The sequence below is a fragment of the Ricinus communis genome, chromosome 10 (genome assembly GCF_019578655.1).
Source record: "Ricinus communis isolate WT05 ecotype wild-type chromosome 10, ASM1957865v1, whole genome shotgun sequence".
Taxonomy (NCBI): domain Eukaryota; kingdom Viridiplantae; phylum Streptophyta; class Magnoliopsida; order Malpighiales; family Euphorbiaceae; genus Ricinus; species Ricinus communis.
In genome coordinates this window covers 17,500,341-17,521,023 of record NC_063265.1, presented here as the reverse complement: position 1 = coordinate 17,521,023, position 20,683 = coordinate 17,500,341, and the positions used below count along the sequence as shown (strand labels likewise).

At 32.9% G+C, this 20,683-nt stretch overlaps 4 protein-coding genes across 6 annotated transcripts; all 4 read right to left on the bottom strand.

Annotated features, from left to right (window-relative positions):
• Positions 1–1,030: 1,030 nt before the first annotated feature.
• Positions 1,031–3,107, bottom strand: LOC8259785 (fra a 1-associated protein). The gene is made up of 2 exons (XM_002524044.4): positions 2,756–3,107; positions 1,031–1,606 (listed from the first exon to the last, which is right to left on the bottom strand). The coding sequence occupies exons 1-2, from the start codon at positions 2,992–2,994 to the stop codon at positions 1,243–1,245; spliced, it is 603 nt and encodes a 200-aa protein (XP_002524090.2). The 5' UTR covers positions 2,995–3,107; the 3' UTR covers positions 1,031–1,242.
• A 1,337-nt stretch (positions 3,108–4,444) lies between these two features.
• On the bottom strand, positions 4,445–8,419 carry LOC8259784 (putative pentatricopeptide repeat-containing protein At5g06400, mitochondrial). The gene has a single exon (XM_002524043.4). It carries the CDS (start codon positions 7,767–7,769, stop codon positions 4,551–4,553), a length of 3,219 nt encoding a protein of 1,072 aa, XP_002524089.1. The 5' UTR covers positions 7,770–8,419; the 3' UTR covers positions 4,445–4,550.
• Positions 8,420–8,543: 124 nt separating this feature from the next.
• LOC8259783 (iron-sulfur cluster co-chaperone protein HscB homolog) lies at positions 8,544–12,262 on the bottom strand. Its single transcript, XM_002524042.4, has 7 exons — positions 11,846–12,262; positions 11,606–11,702; positions 11,391–11,480; positions 10,834–10,899; positions 10,240–10,308; positions 9,902–10,043; positions 8,544–9,502 (listed from the first exon to the last, which is right to left on the bottom strand). The coding sequence occupies exons 1-6, from the start codon at positions 12,202–12,204 to the stop codon at positions 9,906–9,908; spliced, it is 819 nt and encodes a 272-aa protein (XP_002524088.1). The 5' UTR covers positions 12,205–12,262; the 3' UTR covers positions 8,544–9,502; positions 9,902–9,905.
• Positions 12,263–13,098: 836 nt separating this feature from the next.
• Positions 13,099–19,436, bottom strand: LOC8259782. 3 transcript variants are annotated; one of them, XM_048380187.1, is made up of 13 exons: positions 19,214–19,231; positions 19,046–19,129; positions 18,855–18,913; positions 18,101–18,271; positions 17,840–17,967; positions 17,417–17,525; positions 17,243–17,282; positions 16,511–16,600; positions 16,303–16,402; positions 16,070–16,209; positions 15,638–15,740; positions 14,266–15,071; positions 13,099–13,715 (listed from the first exon to the last, which is right to left on the bottom strand). In XM_048380187.1, exons 4-13 carry the CDS (start codon positions 18,237–18,239, stop codon positions 13,430–13,432), a joined length of 1,941 nt encoding a protein of 646 aa, XP_048236144.1. In that variant the 5' UTR covers positions 18,240–18,271; positions 18,855–18,913; positions 19,046–19,129; positions 19,214–19,231; the 3' UTR covers positions 13,099–13,429. The 3 variants fall into 3 exon arrangements, with proteins under 3 accessions (XP_048236144.1, XP_015577814.1, XP_015577816.1); XM_015722328.3 differs by having other exon boundaries at positions 19,046–19,436; XM_015722330.2 differs by lacking the exons at positions 18,855–18,913; positions 19,046–19,129; positions 19,214–19,231 and having other exon boundaries at positions 17,623–18,243.
• Between the last annotated feature and the right edge of the window lie 1,247 nt (positions 19,437–20,683).

The following is a 20,683-nucleotide window of genomic DNA, read 5'->3' as shown; positions in this document are numbered from 1 at the left end:
GTTTTTCTGTTGGAAAGTTTCAAAACGCGTTTTATAATACCTTTACTTTATATGCATTTACATTCTTATAAGTCTGTATATAAGAAAATATGTTTGATTTTTGGATTGGTGGGTCCATTTTGATATGGATGGCGCAGACTTGGTTGTTTTTGAATCTCCGGCAGCCGGCGGCCGGTAATATTATTATGTTCATTGCATTTTTGGTTTAAACAAAATTTTTGTTTATGCGTACGTGTTAAAAAGTTCTGTATAAATGTAATGGATTAGTACTTATGTTAGTTTTAACAAATTATATAAATAACTGCCTTATTTCTTTTTTATTTTTTTTGTTTTCTTAGGTACTTCATTAGTAGAATCCAATTAATATAGAAAATAATCGTCAAAATTAGCAATTTGATTAAGGAGGGGATTTATATTTGGATATATTTAGTGAAAACTGAACCCAAAAGTTTGATTTATAAGGAATATCAAAATATTTAAATCTGCCATCACAATATGCCCTTTTGGAAATCCTTATCTCTAGTAAACACAATTAAATAGCAAATCAGGCAAGTCCATCTCGCTTCAATTTTACATTTAATGCGGTCAAATAAGCATTTTTTTCACAAATATAGTTAATTATTTTGTTTCTAAATTACAAAATAATACTTTTTCTGTATGAACAAAGTCCATATAAAATATGTTGAACCCCTTTTTTTCTTTTTTCTGAAAGGGTGTTGAATTCCATTAAAGTTCTATTTTATATATGAGATTTAATTATATGATTGACGGTCCATATCAACTCATGGTGGAAACTTCCATAAGTTGCACTTTCTTTCGATGTTGGTCCAGGCCACCTAATCGGCTTTTGTATTTCCACTGCAAATCTGATTGGTCAAGAATGGATGGTAGTGTAGCGGCTCAGCAATATGAATAGCGTGGAAACTAGAGGCATGCATGTATAAGATGGGACTAAGTATTTTTATTAATTTTCATGGCACGCCACTTATATTTTATTTCATCAAGGAGTAGATGTAATAGATACTTAGCATGGAACAACAACATAATCTTGCATTCAAATCTTGGAGCATAATAAACGCACAATCTAGCAGCAAAAGACTTACAATCAAGTTCATGGTCCAGCATTCAAATTACCATAGGAATAATCTAACGTATAAAATTGCTCACCACTGTATATTTCACTATTCACTTAAACGGACAGCAGAGCAAATGTCAACTTAGGCAGTTTCCCAACAACTTGCTTCAGACGTCCTTGGCCAAACCAGAAAGATCAACATTTCCCGATTCAGTCTCCCTAGCCTTAGGTGACGCTTCTCTACGAGAATAGTCTTCGATTGGAATTCCTCGCGATGGTGAAGGAGATGAATTCTCCTTGTATAACTCCCCAAAAGTATAAAAAATGCTACTCCTCATCTGTTCAGCTGCTTCAAAGAGGCGGCCGATGCCCCCAAGGAAATGGCGTTCGAGGCCTTCGATATCACTTCGAAGCCCAGGGAAGTCAAATGGAGAGTTATCAAACTTGCCTAATGTGGAAGACCCTTTAGCCACCAGGTCTGTGACATCATCTTCAGTATACTCCTTGTTGGACTTCAGGACTTCAACAGGTCTAATTGAAGCAAATGAAAAATAAAATAAACTTTTAAAGGATAGGAAGCGAACTCCTTGAAAACAGGCCAAGAAATATAATATTAAAAAGGCATGAATTGAATAGGACGCTGGAACAAGGCAATCACCCACTAAATGTTCTGGTAACAGAAATCTTAACAAAGTGCCAACCATTTCAGCAACAATGGAGGCAAATTATTATGATCAGAAACAGCAGTTCCCAATTTAGCTTTCCGCTTCATAATATGACCAGAAAGGAAATAAATAATTTGTTGTGGGAAACTATAAGAACAAATTCACAATGAAAACAAATAAGCTGACTGAAGATGCTAAACCAAAATACACAAATTCATGTTCCCAGAAATGCCCCTTTGAAGTATAAGCAAACATTAGATACCAAATCCAAAATATATAGGTTTCCCACTTGCCACTTCAACGTACCAGTGATTTACCTTCAAAAACATTAAAATACACAAATCCTTCCTCAAATTTTAACAGAGTAAGCATAAACTTAATTAAACCATGCGAAGTTCTAGCAAATTAGAACCTAATATCAATTTCTCCATTTACAACCTGACAATTAAAACCAAGATTGCATTGGCAGTGTTAATCTCAAAGTTCGCATTTTTCTCAAATGCCTAATTCAATTTGAAGCCGTAGATGCAAAAGCTCACAAATGCATCCTGAAATTTACTCCCTCCTAGTTACAACCATTCCATCTCAACAGCTCCAAATGCTGAACAACACTTTGTCTGTAGGCTTATATACAACAACCATTAGAGAATTTTTTTTTTTTTTTTTTTTTTTGTAAATGAGTTATAAAAAGCATTTTCATCATCAATGCATTGCAGAACTAATGAAAAAGACAAAAGGCTAGACCTAGTTAACTTGAACAATCTTCCAATACCTTTATTTTTCATTATGTTCTTCTTGTCAGATAGGAACTACTACAATAATAATATTGAACCATAAATTGTTGAAGTTAACCTAACACCATAGAAAAATAAGAATGTCAAATTGATTACTTTTAAAGCATGACGCTTTGAATTATTATTGCGAATGGATAATATTCACATTCAGCCTAACTTTCAGCAACCAAACAGACAAAATTACCCAAAAAGGAAAAATGGGAAGAAAAAAGAGAACATACTCTCCAAGGCATTCTCTAAGAATCTCTTCGCTTTTCTCGCACTTCCTAACAAACTTTCCAGGCTCCACCTCTTCCGTTTTGCACTGCGACTTCACTACTTTCCTTGTAGAGCATACTTTATCAGAGGGAGAAGAATAATTAGGGTTATTGTTTTTGTTCTTGTATTCGCTAATATCACCTCCGATTGAAGACGAACTGAACTCTTCCTTCTCATCATCGTCTCTCCACACCCATCCCATTCTTGATTTTGATTTTGATTTCGATTTCGACTTCTGTTGCTACTTACTTCTACCAAAATCTATTAATACTCTCTGTCTCCTACTTGGGCACTACGCTTCCTTTAGCTTTTATATTTTTTTCATTATTAATAAAAAAAGAAAAGATTAATTCTATTTCCGTTTTATATATAATTCTAACTATTAATTAAATTATAAACTTTACACTTTTTAATAATTTTATTTAATTATTTTAATATTTTAAAATAAATATAAATATTTTTAATTTATTTTTAAAAATATTTTTTTATTAACAATTTTTAAAATATTACAATAAAAATAATAACCTAGAAAGTCAATTTTATTTATAAATATAAAAACTAATAAATTAATAAAAAAAATATATGATATTTAAATATAAAATATATATATACATAAAAATTTTAATAATTATATTTTTATTAATATATAATTATTATTTTTAATAAATATAATTAAATTTTTATATTATTTTTTTAATAAAAAATCTAAAAATTATCATTTAAATATATTTTTAAAAATAAATTAAAAAAATATTTATTTAAAAATTTAAAAATAATTGAATAAAATTATTAAATAGTATAAAATTCAAACTTTAATCTGTAATTAGTCTTTTATATATATAATATATATATATATACTTTGATGCGCTCGGTGGCAGTTTTAACAGTAGGTTTCCCACATTGACACGTAGGACTATATAGGATATAGGTTTAATTACCAAATATATCCCTTACCTTTCCCTTTGATGTCATATTTAGCACTTACTTTTTAACTTTTTAGTATTAGTGATGTCTTTTGATATTAATTTTAATCACTAATCAAATTTAATCTCCTTCTTGCTCATAAAAATAATCTCACGTTACAGCGTATTAAGACACATTCAATAAATTTAAAAAAAATGATTATAGTTTTCTAAAGAAAATTCTTAGATTTTCTCAGAAAAAAAGAATGCATTAAATCAACTTTATGATTAAGCAAATTCTTGAAACATTGACAATTTTTGAAGAATATCTCTCCAAAATGTTTTAGTTAGATGAAATGAAACACAGATTTTGTTCAAGTTTCCTCAATTTGCTTAATGTCAGTGTCATTTACCCCTTCAGATATGTAACTCACGTCCAAAAATCGATGCTTTCTTGTATTGTTTTGCATAATAATTTCTGTAGATTAGAGTGAATAAATTAATTGTTAGTATAAAGAAAATATAAAATAGAAACTTTAATACGTAATGTATTAAATTTTCAAAGTAAAGAACTTACAATTAAATTAATTTTTATTTTTTAAAAAATAACCTTTTGAAGTAGTAAAATATGTTCAACATTGTGATAATTTAATTAATTAACTCTAAAACGTGGAAGATATGATATTCAAATTCTCAGCTTAAGAGTGAAATTTAGTCAGCTAGATTTGAATTATTATCTGAATTCCATCGAAACTGAATATTATTATTTTTTTTTTCTAGAAAAAAATGAAGCAACAAGTAACTAAATTGCAACAGCTAGAAAATGCATTTACAGAAGAAAACAGAGCAAAGGAAATTACGTTAAGAACTTGCGTTTGCTTTTTAAAGCCAACTTCTGTTGCATAACAGTCCGTGCTAAATCATTTTTACCTTCACAATTTAACCCGAAAAACACAGTTCTGAAGTTGATAGTACTAGGAACTATCCCATCCTCCAACATTCTGGATAAAAGCTGCAAGGCTTCTTCAGATTTCCCAGCCTTACATAGACAACTAATGAACATAGAATAAGTCTTGAAATCGGGTTTTGGTCCTTTTAGTTTCAGATGATTCAATACACTCCAAGCATCATCAGCTCTCTCCATGTTCATGTAACCCCGGATCAACGCCGAGTATGTAACGACCGTTGGTTCGCAGCCATCTTGTTGCATTTTCTCAAAAATTTGCATAGCTTTCTCAATCTGCTTTTCCTTGAAGAAATGAACTATTAAGGATGTGTATACATGGACGGTTGGATTAATGCCTGCCTCTTTCATGGACTCTATTTTAGCCAATGCCTCTTCTTGTCGCCCCTTTCGTAGTAGTCCATGAACAAGAGTTCCGTATGTGTATTGATCCAAGGTAGATCGCTCTGTCCCTACTTCATCCAGCAATGACAAAGCTTCTTCCAACCTTCCTGATCGACAAAGTGCTCTAATGTACAAGGAATAACTCAGGGGGATTGTGTAACCAATTCTGCAAAGCGAATCTGTGCTCTTTCTAGCTTCTGATAGTCTACCAGCTTCACATAAACAACTGAGATAAGTTCCAACCACTTCTCTGTCGGGGATATATCTTGTGCGAATCATCTCATGGAATATCTTTATGGCTTCGTCAACCTTCCTGCCTTTTTTCCCACAAAGACTGATGAGCAAATACTTGTAGGTACTGTCATTTGGAATGTAACCATTATCTTTCATTTCAGTGAAAGTCTTTAGAGAAATCTCTGTTAAACCTGTTCGACCATATTGCATTATCATAATTGCCCATGTGTCTGGTGTTATCAAGCAGCCCTTTCTTCTCATCTCATAAAAAAGGCTTCTCATGTGCTTGAAATCCTTCTCACGTCCTGAAATTTTCATAGCCATGTTGTATGTTTCTTTAGTGTGGCAATAACCAGTTTGCACTCCTAACCAAGAAAAAAACTTCAATGCAGCATTACCATGCATACTGCAATTGTGCAAAATTTCCAACACAAGTCCTGGTGTAAACTGAAGTGTGCATTTCTCTAGAGCTTCTTGCATGATGCACCAGTCCTTCGAGGATGATAATATCTTACAAATTTCTTTTAAATCCTGCTCATTAGAACTCTTTGGATGTGGCTTTGCCAACTGACAGTTTGTTAATCCTTGCTCTGAATTTGTCTCGTTATTACTCATTGAATGAGGCTTCGTTAAGTGACAATTCCACTTTCCTTGCTCTGATTGGTTGCAGTTCTGTTCTACCAGGAGCTCCTGTTCCCCAGATCCCTCATCTTGTAGAGAGTGAAGTCTACAGATTCTTTGCATCTGCTTCACTTTTTGAACATTGTCCACCTCTCCCTTCTTCTCCATAAAAGCTATCGCTAAGTTGAATATATCATTATTAATGAATATCTTGGAGGCCTGCATTTTGTACAATACTTTCAAAATCTCATCTGTTCTTGAAACTCTGCAAAGCTCCTTAATGAATATGGAATAAGATTTCCAAGTAGGATTGGCTCCCTTATCCTTCATGGTATTGAACACTTCCCATGCTTCTGATATATGGTTTTGACGAACATGAGCGGCAACAATTGCCATAGTTGCCACACTATCAACCCTAATTCCTCTTTCCAGCATCTCGTTAAATAGCTCAAAGCCTTTGTCATACTGGTTCAAATTGAACAGGCATTGCATTAACTCTGTATAGGTGGAAGTAATTGGTTGAATACCAGATTCTTTCATTCTCTGAAATAGCTCAATTGCCTTTGAAAGGTCTTTTTTTCTCAAGTATCCATTTATGATAATCCCATAAATCTTTGCATCAATAAGATTTCTTTTCTTCATAATTTCAACAATTTCCACAGCATCAGTAATCCTATCACCCCTGCACAGACCTTTCACTAAAGTCCCAAGATATTCATAGTCAATTAGTATATCTTTGTTCTTGAGGTCACGAATCAATTCTAGAGCTTCTCTAATTTTCCCAGCCACACAAAAACTCTTCAGTATGCAAACATTAACATCATGTTCCGGAATCTGTGAAAGCCTACTCATGTCATTTGCAACCAAGTGAACAGCGCCAACATCTCCCGACTTTGCCATGCTAATGAGTAATATTTTGTACAAACTTAAATCCAGTCTCATGTCCTTTTGTACCATCTCCTTGTAAAATGCCAATGCAACCTCACCTTTCCCAGCATTACAAAGAGAATGCACCATCATTTTATAAATTTTTTCATCGGGTTCACACCCAGATGTCTTCATCTTCTCAAAAAACAACAAGGCTTTGCCAATCAACTTTGCCTTTCCAAATTGTGAGATAAGGATACTCCATGTCTTGATATCCTTTTCGCAAGAGTTCTTTTCCATTTCCTCTACCAAATCATCCACTACCTTAAATTCTTTAGCTTCCCCAGCTATATACAGCATGGTATAATAAGTCTTGGTTGTATGACAAAACCCATCTCTCATCTTCACCCAACTGAAAAACCTAAAAGCTAAATGTGGCACTTTAAAGCATCTTTTCAATACTTTTTCAACGATCTCAGGTTCAAAATAAAACCCCAGATTCTCTAACCTCTCCTCCATCGCAACCAGGTCATTTTCTGCGCGAACAATCCCAGTAATCTCACGAACGACAGGGCTAACATCAATTTCATTCAAATCCCTTATCTGGGTATCATCCAAACCCAGAAAAACCTCCTCCTCTCGCAACACATTGTTCGGCTCGACATTTTTATAAATACCTCGTGTGCCAGTCTTTAATTCCGCATTTAACTCATCATGCTTCTGGTGATTTTCTTTTGATATTAGAAAACCAGATGGGTGTTTATCTGGGATAAAATTATCAGCTCCTAAAATCTCAGTTATTTCCTTAAAGAGTGAATTGATAGTAACAGTAGTACTTATTTCTGATTGGCCTTGCAATTCGGTTTTTTGGGATTGCTTATGTGAAAGTTTAGACGATTTAGAGAAGCTAGAAAGGCAAAAACTCTGATGTATGGAGAGCTGAGAACTGTAAAGCTTATAGCTTGAGTTTGAACCCAGTAAGTGGAGTTTGATTATATGCCTCATTTCCTTGGAAGATTGACCCAACTCTGAACCAGCAAAAAACCAACCAGCATCTAACAGTTCGCCACACTGGGATTGAGCTATTGCCGCCAATTTAAGACCTGTCTGTCTTTGTAAAACGTTCTGTCGTTTCTCTTTCTTTTGTTAAGATTAATTAAACCAGTCCTCAACTTTTAGTTTTCTTACATTTTAGTCCCTAAAACAATATCCACTAATGTATATGATCAGTTATCCTCTTCGAGATTCATCTGAGAGTTTTTACGCTTGATTGTCACTTCCATTTGTGCTCTTATATAAGTGGATTATGCTGAAGGAAACTCTCAAGTAGAAGGTTATGCAGCTACGTGTTCAATCAATTTTGTGTGTACGCCAAATGTCGCTACATGTTTAATGGGACATGGGATGTTTCTGTGCTTCCTAATTATATATGACGAGTGAGGTCTGATTGCTTCCCTTCCTTTCCTGGACAGTGGATTAGTAACGTAACGGGTCAGAATTGCAAGCCTATGATTTTATAACTGATTACAAGCAAATTATGCACTGAAGTTTAAGGATGCCATCTCAAGCCTGAGCTTCTGAAGATTCTTTTGCGTTGTCTCAACAGGCACACACACACACACAGCTACTTGTCAATGCAAAGTTACGCATTTGATGCTTCAACCTTCACTCTTAAACAAACCAAAAATAAAATTTCCGTATGGTCACGGCAGAGCCAATGTAAACCAAACTTCATAACATCTCTTTGGAAGCTGTTCTGATCAATTACAATGCTCAAAATGAACGCAAGGCATAATTTATTTGAACATATAGTAATGTTATCATTCATCAACATTTAACACCAGTCATATGATCTCTGAACTAAAATATTACAAGAAAGAAATCTACCAACTGTGTTAGAGAAGTATCCAAATGTTTTCTGTCTTCATCCTGTAGCAAGCAGTCTCAGAAAGGTGCTTACGCCATGGGGTTAATTCTATAGCAAACAGTATCAGAAGAGGTTAACAACTTCGGCCTAAAAAAGCAATAGAAAACAAGCAGACAATGTTCAAAACCAATTGCATATTGGCACCACTATAATATAACAATGCACAGTGGCATCACTAGTTCCACAGTTTTCACCTGATGCAGAGGATGTTGCTCAGAAATACTCATGATGATGATATTAAGTGGTGGGACACGGCAAATAAAATTCCCAACAATATTGGTGTATCTATAAAAAGTTGACAGAAAATCCTAAAGGAATTCCTCATAAGATTATGGACAAACCAACAATAATATTATTGTAAGAAAAAATAGTAACTTGGTTTTTAAAAGTAAACCATAATGAAATCCTCAAATGAAATCTATATATTTATGCCCAGTAGCAGCTACGGTTCAGCAGTCTTTTGTAACTTAAAACTGAGAAGAGGACTATTACTCCCCACTGGGAAAAAATTTAAGGAAAAAAAAAGCCGCATTTCTAAACTCCCATCCATGACTTTGTATAAAGTGAGAATTAGGATACAAAAAGATCAAAAAGAAAGGGTAGCTAATTTAGATGAAATAGTACATTTGACAAATCTGGTCATATGTAAAGAATCTTTAGTAACTGGGTAATCTTATTCATAGAACTACCTTTTTTCTTGTGCCCTAAAAATGGGGCATATAACGCCTATATATAGATCTGAAATTGATGTCTGTGAACAATCTAGAATCACTTGCCCAATTGCCAAAATGAGCATCAGAGAATAAAGAACCTGAAAACAGTTGGTAAAGATTGGTCAAAGCAGCTGTCATTCAACTTGCAGAACTCAGCTTGCAAGAAATTTAGTATTGAGAAAAAACAAATAAATAAATAAAATAACTTAAATTTGACCTTCTCTAGTTCCTTTCATTTGATGATTCAAATTATAACTAAATTTAAAGCATCTAACTTTTGTTTATATTCCTTGCTAGAGCCAATAAAGTTTCAATAAAAATGAAATTTTTTGGCAGTCTATGCTGCTATAACAAGAGAATTGATTTATCACCAAAAACATTAAATAAGCCATGATCAACAACTCATTGGCAAATTTATATTGAAGAATGCTTGATAAAATTCTTGTATAAACTCATTGCAAGGTCTTTCCTCCACATAAAACGGTTGAAGACAGTACCTTCCTATAGCCTCTTCACAATTTCTTCATTTACTCGATCATAGTAAGTCATTCGACGAATACAAGCTATAGCATCTTCAAATTTCCGGCTTTGAAAAGCATTTCCAAAGGAATTAGACCACTGCAGCAAATTTTCTTTGATCTACATAAACAAAAAACAAAACATATCCATTCAAGATAAGAAAAGAAAGAAAAATCTATTATTGCCACCTGGTAACTACAGTAATCATTCACACTAGCAAGAAATTGGGGCCTTTTTGTTTAATATGTATAGATATAAGTGAAAATCAATCATCCAATGCTCTAGTATGTCTTGCCCAGTCTCGTATGACTCATACCAGAGATTGAATCCCAGTTAATGCCTTTGAGTCAGGTGCCTCTTCAACAGCTTCCCTAATTTCCATAATCTGCAAATTCAGAAATCAAGAAATAGATTTTTACTTTTCCTCTAATTTTTTTAGAAGGGTCACAAATGCTAAAATCTCCGTACTAGGAACTCCTTGCACTCATGCCTGCTAGAAATCACATGCAAGTTCAAAAATGACAAAACACAATTTTCTGATTGAAAAAGGACTATAAGGTCAATTTTGTTTTGAAAAAGACAGGGTGTATGCTTCTAATAGCAATAAGAAGGATTTCTGCTAAGAGAAAAAAATAGATCAGGCCAGTGGAAAAGCCATCTCAAATCTCTACTACCATAACTGCACACCTCCTTAAGATAAACATTGGTTGTGTTCCAAAATCCACTATTGTTTATTACAAAAGAAAGCAAGAACAAGAAAAGAGAAAGAAGAATTAAAGACTTCAATACTGCATAATTGGGGTGATTTAAAGAAGCATGAGGTTGAATGAAGCTCCAATAACATAGAATAGCTAAAATCATAATGCATAAATTATTTTGATGCAGACCACATTAGACTTATATGTCTTACCTCAGCTAGCAACTGTGTTTCTGAAATTGTTTCTTCTTCATTAACATCTACTCCTTCAAGGTTTAGCTGTAACAAACAGAAGAATCAATCTCATAAATACTTTCAACGTGGGAAACTAATACATTAAATACTTCAGAGAAACACATAGAACAGCATTTATTATTAGATTGCATAGCCAAGAAAGTTCTTCAGAATGAATTAATGTCTAACTACATCAAATTTCAAGACTTAGGTGTAAATCATTACTTGGGTATTATAGCATTTCTTCACCTTCTGCAAGTAGACCTGCTACCTCCTTTCATCCATTTACTACATGTATATATGCAGCCAATGAAAGCATCCAATCATTCAAATTAAACACTTATCACTTAACTAAAAACATGAATCAGAGTAAAAATCAACATTTGAATAACTCGGTTATCATACTTATACACCTAAAATATTAGGATTTCAGTCCAAAAACAAATAAATTATCAAAAAGCCAGAAATGAAATCATAGCAAGTGTAAATAACAATTCTAAATAACACATAAAAAAGAAAAAAGATATTAGCTTTACAATGTAAATTGCCCTTAACCGAGGATCGCTAAGCGTTCTATAAGCATCAGTCACCCGAGCAGACTGTTCTGCAGCAAACTCTCTCTCTTTCTATAACATATATAAGAAAAGACCACATCAACCATTAGCTTTAACAAATTAAAAAAAAAAAAAAAAAACTATCATTTTTTTTAATCAGACACAAATTAATATTAAGAACACAAAAAGAAAAACACCTGAGATTTAGAATGAACTAAATCAGGATGCAATTGCTTCTGCCAATCTTTATATTTCCTGTCCAAATTCTCATCCTTTATTTCATACGTCTTCTCCCTGTTAATTAATTTCAACAAAACGAAAAAAAAAAAGGATAGAAAGACAGACATACATAACCTTATCAATAAAAGCTCAAATTATTCAATTATTAATTTTTAATAAAAAAATTTAAAAGAAGAAAAAAAAAAATCAAATCATACAGTCCAAAAATCTCGAAGTAATTGATAGACTGATCAACAGGCTGGATAGTACGGCAGGACTGGCAAACAAGAAACAGAGACTGTTGAGGCTGATGGGCATTGCAGTTCCAGCAAGTAGCTGCACCGGAAGTTGCGGAGCAGAAACTATTCCAGAAATATTTGAGATGATTGTCGAGAAAGAGATGATAGTGGTTAGTAGTGGTAAAGGGGAACCTAGAAGGTGCAACGTTAGAGGAAGATGAGTAGATTGGTGGAGTGGAGAGGGAAGGGTCGAGCGTAAAACGGCGTGAAGTTGAAGGGAAAGCTCTCCGCCCAAAATTTGTGGAAAGCGGTGCCCATAGTTGCTTTTTTCTCAACATTTTTCTGTTAGCTGGACAAAGTGTGATGGTAAAGAGTTCATTTCGATGATTTAAACTAAAAACTTCAATGTTTTCTCACTTGGATAATTACAGCTAAAGTTGATTCTGGACATTTATTTAGATTACAAGAGACATAAATAACATATAAAATATTAAAAAGACTATATTTTTTAAAAGAAAACATCTAAAAATATTTTTAATTATTTTATAAAATATAATAAATATTACTTTCTTGTTATCTATAATCTCATTTTATCTTATTATTAATAATCATAATAATACTTTAATTTCCAAATAATTTTTACCTTTTTTTATTAGAAATTTTTTTATATTTATTTGGTTCAGTTATTTTTATTTTAGCTAAACTTTACCCACATTTAGAGAGTTCTTTTAGAGAAAAAAAAATACAAAACAAGTTTTAATTTTTTTAGATGATTTTCTTTTTTATAATTGGTAAAAGAAAAATAAATAAAAGAGGAAGAAAAACCTTTCTCTTATTTGTTAAAGCAAAATATAAAAAAAAAATTACTATTTTATCCTTTATTTAAGAAGATGACTAATGATGTTAAAAGTAGCCTGGTAATTATCTAAAAAATAGTTAAATTTTATTTTCACATGTCGTATTTTCTTTTTTATTTTTAAAAGAAAATTAAAAAAATTATTTTCTTCCCATTAAAAAAAACGATATTTTTTCTTATTCTCCTCCATTCCAGACATAAGAGTTAAGGCCTGCTCACAGATGGCTATTCCATTTTACACAAAAACAGATTCAAAATTAGACAATTGCAACAAAGAGTAGAAGATCTAGCTCACCAATTAGCCTAGCAATCGAATCACGATTTCTCAAAACACCAAAAGTAAAATTTAAGAGAGGGAAAAGAAACAAAGAAAGAGTCAAAACAGAAACATCGTAAAATAAATTATTCAATCCTTTGTTCTAGCTTTCATATGGCAATGTATAATTATACATATATATATATACTATTATATACTATACAAATTATTATTGGATAACAAGGTCTGAACACAAATGCATTGGAAGGATCTTTGGCAAAGCAAGAGAAATATTATAGTAATGGTACATTTAATACAAATGAAAAAGGCTATTTCTGTGCAAGCTATCGTAGAACTCCACTTCTGAAAGTCATCTGTATTGAGGCTTGACATTTAAGTGTGAATGTCAATTTCTTTGCTCATCTCAATTTCTTCCCTGCCAATGCAGCTTTTACTGCCGACTTGGACCAAAGCAACAGAACCTATGGTTTTTCTGCCTACTCAATTTATTTTCTTCATGCATACCATTTTCATGGAAGCCATTTACCCCGCCGCGCATTTGCTTATCATCTCCTAATGTTGGGTCCTTTATAGATCGGTCTGTTATCCCAACTCTGGAACTACCTAACACCTGGTTACTTTCACTAGCAGGTGAAAGAAACTGTTCTGGTGATGCCGCTGGTGCTATCTTGTTATGGTTCATTTCTCTTGTGAAAGAATTTGATCCTGTGCGCCAGCTATGCAAGATTAAACAAGTAATCAAATTTTAATACAGCAGCTTACACCAAAAGATTATCAAATTATATTATAGAAGCTTGCAACCAAAGATAATGAAATTATGCTATAGCAGTTTATGATTACTAATAGATATATGATCAGGAAGCTATTTTTCCATGTCCTTTGCTTCCTAGAAGGAGCAAGTGAAAGAAACATAAAATATTTCAACAGCCTCATTCCTATGCATGGTCTTGGTTGTCATGTTTCAATAAGAAGAAGCAAGGTACTTCAATCATGAAAACAACATTCCTGTAAGAAGAACTGGATCCAGCTTTTTGCTTCTTCGCAAATTAAATACCACAAAGTAATTCAATTTCTTTTCCCTACCAAAAATTATAGAGAATCAAGCTAAAATGAAAAAAAAGAATGAGTTATGAATTTGAATAACCTCAGTTATAATCATAAAAGATTGCGTTAAGATTAGAAAATTATTATTTTATGCTCATGATTATCATCAATCCATCATCATTATCAATAGCATGATTATGAAGGCGTTTTATAAATAAGTACCTGACATCATGATTGCCTGAGCTATTCTTGGAGTCATGAGAAGTCCTCTCCACAGTCCTTCCTTTCTTGGGTGCTTCAACAGACACCTCAGTATCTGAAGATACAACATCCTCTTCTACAAAAGTTGAGTTCCTTTCTGCACTCTTTTGTAGATTTGGGAAACCTTCACTACCCATGACAGGGGAAAACCTGGCTAGACTATTAGATCCCCGCTCCCGGACCAAAGAAATGGCTGTCTCTAAGGTATCTAAAGCTCGTTCTACCTCTGGACTAAGCATAATGTTTGTTCTCCAATTCACAGGACTTCGGTTTGCAACTTTATCAGTTATAGGTTCATCTATACTTCTGTCATCATCCTCCAAGTCTATACTAAATCCACTTTCTTCTTCCTCAATTTCACTAATTTCTTTCCTAGTATTTTGTAAAATTTCGGCAACATGATTATCGCTATGAACTTCCGGTTTAGTGCACCTGATTTCATCTTTCAATGGTATGCTCCCTTCACTCTCATGAGTCTCACCTTCCTCAATCTCAGCAAAAGTTTTCTTGTCTGTAACTTCTTCATTCCTCACCACAGATTCACTTGCATCCTCAATGCGGGAAATGTTCTGTTCCATATCTGCCAAGCTGTTTTGCATATCTCTAGTAGAATCCTCTTGGAGGCAAGAATCACTCTGGAGCTCTTGCCGTTCCATCGTCTCATTTGGCTCAACGACAGAAACAAGAGCCTCATGTATTCGAGCATACATTGGATCCTCCAAAATCTTGCTGTAATCTTCATCATAGTTGGACACAGAAGCCACTGCCTGTAATAGTTAGAGACTGAATGTAAGAGAAACAGTAGAACAAGAACAATCTGTGCATTATGCATAACCTATTAATTTGAAACTTATTAATATCTTTATATGCCCTTAGTCCTGAATCTTATCTTTAATCAGGTCAAAAGATAGAAATGAAAGGCCCCATTTCTCTCATTGTAGCTTCAACACAACATAGCCACTAAAGGAGCCAGTTTTCTGGTGCCAGTTTTAGTTGGACCCTTCGATCCAAAAAAAAAGTTTTAGTTGGACCCATTTGCCGTAATTTCTGTTTTCTGTTTTTGGTTTCTACTCTCCACACTCAAAATATTTATTTTAAGAAAAGAAACTGAAAAAATCAGGAAACGCCAACTTTTTTTGGTTATTCTGATTTATAAAAAACCTGTTTTTATATTTCAAGAATTATAACGAGAAAAATCAAATATTTTATTAATATGATTTAGAAAGAAAACTGAACAGCAACAATTAAACACAATATACATAATTGATACCAATAAAAATTATCTCAAGCCAAAACATTGATGAAAGTATGATCAAAGAAGAAAAAGTATAACCTTTTGATAGAGTCTGAAACCACTCCCAATAAGCTGCCTTGAGATGAAGTTTAAAAGGGTTGGAGGGACAAAGTCCAACTTCAAATCCACAGTTGCTATAGTGCTGCAAAAATTTCACCTTCTCAAAGCATGTAAGAGAATTTAGAAAATAGGATCTAGTCCTCCAAGCAATCTACTCCAAGATTCTTTCTTAACTTATTTTCATTTTCTGATTAGTCAATTTCCTTGCATAAGCTGCAAGCAATAGTGGAAGAGAGAGAGTAATAACAGTTGATGGCAACTCTTTTGGAAATTAAATTTAGTTAAGCTCAAAAGACTTCTGTCTCTTAATATTTCAAACTCAGCTAGATTGTTTCTTTATGCAACTTAAGACTTCTGCAGATATCTTACATCACGGAGGACACCTTTATACAGCCAACAACTACAACTCACCGGAAGTAACTTCTTTCTGGGGTTACTTTCTGTATGGCAAAGCCTCCCACTAAATCAATCCTTACTACATCCTTTGCTTCAGGGATCCCATCCCTGGTAAATCCATGGGTGCTTTTGTCAATGCTCTCTGAATCTGAGATCTGAAATCAATGTTGTAATGAAATTTTTCTTGTTGGCTTTGATATTATGTGTATAAAAGAACTTGCAACTGACAATAAGGATTTTGGAATTACCGAGTTTACAAGAACAACAACTAGACCGTCTTTGAGGTATTCAAATAAAAAGTAGTGTACAATAGCCTCCCTAGCTGACAGCGGCCATGTTACCTTCACCCTTTCTTCCAAAATTTTAAGGAAAATTCAGCATTTTAAGTTTTGGATTCAATGAAAGTAATTTGACAAGTGACTTTTAAACAACTGCCACAGTTTAAGCTGGACATACCTCAGGAAAGATACATGTTCACCGACCTGGACCTTTTGCAAACATTTGCAACTGGTAATTTTAAAAGGTGGAAAACTAATCTGCGGCCACCTGGAAAGAATTTACACAATGAAACATCATCCAAAGAGCATATGATTATTCCTCCTCTTAAACCAGGTAACCCTTGACAGCTTGAAGGCATACAGAAAAGCCGGGAAAATAGAAGAAATCAAATAAAGACATGAGCATGACTTAACTGGTTGGTATAGCACTACATGTGTCTGCATATATATATATATATATGTATATATATATATATTACATGTATGTATGTAGCAATCAAGCTCTTATAACCATGAAACTATACATTTCCACATTCCTACTGCTAAGTGATTCTTAAAGACATTTTTAAGGTATTAAAGAAACCTGCATATCATGCAATTTGTAGAAACCTTCATAAATATAAACTTATGATTCACATATCATACTCAACTCTCAAGTAGTGTTATTTTCTTAGTGTTAACAGATGCAGCCTCAGAAACCAAAATAATTAAATTGGAAACATATACTCTCTGCATTAAAAGCAATTTAGAAAAAGAGAAACAATAATGTCTTTTCAAATAACTCGTGCACTTTATAAAGAATAAATTAAACTGACTATGCATATTTGTCATTCCATAAACTCGTTAAAGTCCTTTCACGGATGCTACAAATTAAGGAATGGAGCCATAATAAAAATGGAAACAATTCTACCATTTTCTGTAGAGGGTCAACTCCCAAGAGATGCATAAACCTGCAACATAAGATGCTACTTATCAATACCTAATAAACCTCTAGTATATATTGAATGCCTGAAATAATTGCCTAGTTTCTGCTTGTAATTGTAAGATGAAGCTCAAGATGTAATATGAATTTATCCAAACTCACAAATATCAAGAGGCCCATCTACATAGCCTTCAACAAGTAATGTATGAAGGGGAGTACCATGAGGTCCTGGGCGATACATGACACGGTACTCTTCATTATCATCTTTTAACTGTCAAGAGAAGCAAGCTTTCACAAAGTCAAAATTTAGCAGCATTTGATAAATATACCAAACAAAAAGTTAAATAAAAAGGAAAAGAGAGAAGTACAAGAGCAAAAAGGACAATGCTTTTATCAAAATGGTTAGCTGCAAAGCAAATCCTTCCTTCAAAGGATTTTGAAGGTCTAAAACCAAACACGATCAGCTAGAATGTTTCTCATCAGCTATGGTTGCTCATCTTTTTATAGGATAACAAGAGATCCAGTAGAAAGAGAGTGAGCAGAAATCTAACTTTGAAACAAAAATAATTGGTTAAGATGGCATACTTTCCATTCACTGTGTGATGTCTGACCAGTTTTTGATGTTTCATGTTCACTAACAGAAGCGCTCCTCAACATGTCAAGAAAATAGGAAACTTCTCTAGTCTTTCTATCAATTACATTTTCACTACATCCTGCTTATACAGAAGCAAAAAGTTAGTGCTTGACAAATGCAACTAATTATAACAACTATTGGTTTATATAAAGCTGTGATGAAAGCATTATCTCAAATGTTCGAAGGAGCAGAAATTTTGTGTGGGTACTAGCCTTCATCTTCATTAAGTGATGACCGAAGGAGTTGATTCTTGATAAGGATTTTAAGTGCGTCATCATTTGTAAGTTCAGGGGACGCCAGCGTCTTGTCCAGCCTTTCTCTATATTCTGAGATTTTTCCATTTTTCCCCATCTTTGCATCTCCAAGAAAGCAATGACCACTTTCTGAAATTTAGAGTGGTAAATTAACTCACTTTATCATTTGATGTTTATAAGATATGCAGGAGTGATAAGGTCTCTAGCACTCATTAGCATAAATAAGCAATTTGGAAGGGAAGTTGTTATAAAATGTACGCACCGAGATAATGTTCTTAATCATATTGATTTTGAAGAAGGTCAAATTAAGTAAATTAAGACACTGATTCAGAAATAAGAATTTCTACAAGATATAGAGCAATAAACTACTTTGAGATTTAATACAAAGGGTGTGAAAATTCTTCCATCATAAAGTTCATGTGATAGTGAACCAAACTGTCTTAGCAATCAAACTCCCTATCTCACCAACAACCAATTCCAGAATCCACTTATGTAAGTGCTATCTATTTAGAGACACAAGCAATTCACATCTCAGCCAATAGAAAATGAAAATTCATCAAAACTCCAAAATCCAAATAAAGCTGCTCACTTTTCCAGATGCAAACATAATCAACCTCATAAAAGAACAATATGAATAACATTAACAGAAGCAGAAAATGAAAAGGAAAAAGTACTCAGATGAGGAAGCTGCAAGATTAAGTAAGATTTCTACCTCAAGTAAAGGTGCTTGGTAGTTGACAAGAACCCAGTTGTTCTTGGCCTTTGGGAATTCTGAACAGCAACCACAGTTTAATTTATTTAAGAAAAAAAAAAGGGGCACTAACAACTCACACAAATTCCTCTAAGTTTTGCAGATCTCAATATAAAAAAGAAAAACCATAACTATAAGTCAGACAAAGGCACCTGATGCGTGACTACCCAGAAGGGTAAAGAACATGGACTCTTCTTGAACTTGACGAATTCCAGACAACTTAGCTAAAAGATTCACTTTTTGAAAAAAAAATGAAATAAATACTAAAACAATAAAATAACAATAATAATATAAAAAAATCCAATCCAACAAGTATTAACCCATTTGTGAAGTTGACAACTTGACACGAAGCTGCAGTGTTTGGACTTTTATGACTACATGAGTAGTTGATACCTCGCTAGGTACATATAGAATTAGAGTTAAAATCATGTACTTGTATGATAAATGTGAAGGTAATGGGTGGTGACAAAAAGAGGAAAAAGCAAAAAGAAAAAAGAAAAAGAAGCAAGCACAAGATTGAAGCTACTAAATTTATTGCAGATTTTTGGTTTTGCTAGCCAAGTGCTAAAGTGAATTGTATATAGCGTTGTCCTTAAGCAAGAATATGAATTTTATCACAGTGGATTAGATTCTCTTCTGCATTCTTTTCTTTACAAAAATATTATATATGAGTACAAAAATGAACTTTTTTGTTTCCTCCTTTAAGCAAAGAGTTGATATGCCTAGTTAAGTTCTATCTTCATATTTTGGCCTAACAGTGGTAAATGAGGTTGAATTGTTCAATTTTTGTTACTAGCAAGTAAATTTCAAGAAAGTAAGAAGAGTGGTTGATTGCCAAGTTGTTGTGATGTTAATCTCTTAATTGAATTGTGACCCTCAACTGAATTCCTTTTGGTTTCTAGTGATGGCATTTAAAGTTGCAATCAAAGGACCAGTTGCAGTTAATGAAAAATAATGATGGGTAGGTGAGTGGTGAATTGAAATGGTTGGTTGTTCGGATCTTGCCGAAGATATTCATTTTTTACCAATATAGTTTTCTTTATTTGTGTCTACTAGAGATACAATAAATATATTTTAAGTTAATATAAATATTTATTTTAATTTGTTAATAATTATATATAAATATAAATATGACTTAATATTTTTAAGATTATTTAGTTTAATATATACCAAAACTTATCCGAATTTTTTTATTATATTTTCTTAGATTTATATAGTGCTAATCAAATTTTATGAAAATATTAAATTATTATAATCTATAATAATTAATTGTTATAATTTATAACTATTAAGTTTTTTTGCTCAATTATTAAATTTTCCTCAAACATTAAGATTAAATTATGTAAAAATTAAATAATTTTGCGTGAAGTCAATCAAAAGAATATTTCTATTGAGTTTGATAACTAACATAGTTCAAGAATCAAAATGATTTTTTATTATAGATTAAATGCTTTAATTGGAGTGAACTGATGGTTTTAGCAAAATATTGAAATTGGTTTTTCTTTGTTACTTTATGAATGAGATTTATAACATTAGATTACAAAAGATACCCTTTTGACTAAAAGGGTAATTTGCCCTTCCATTATATGTCAGCTTTTGGCTAAAAGGGTAATTTGCCCCCTCTACTTGGAGTTCATATGCTATTTACTCAAATTTTAATTTTTTAGCCAATTAGCCCACTAACTTGTCAAAAATAGAAATTTTACCCATTAATTTATTTACGAGTAATTTCATCCCTAGGTGAAGTCTCCTTTAAAGAGAGTGATCGTTCTGGTGAGTTTTTTGTTTGG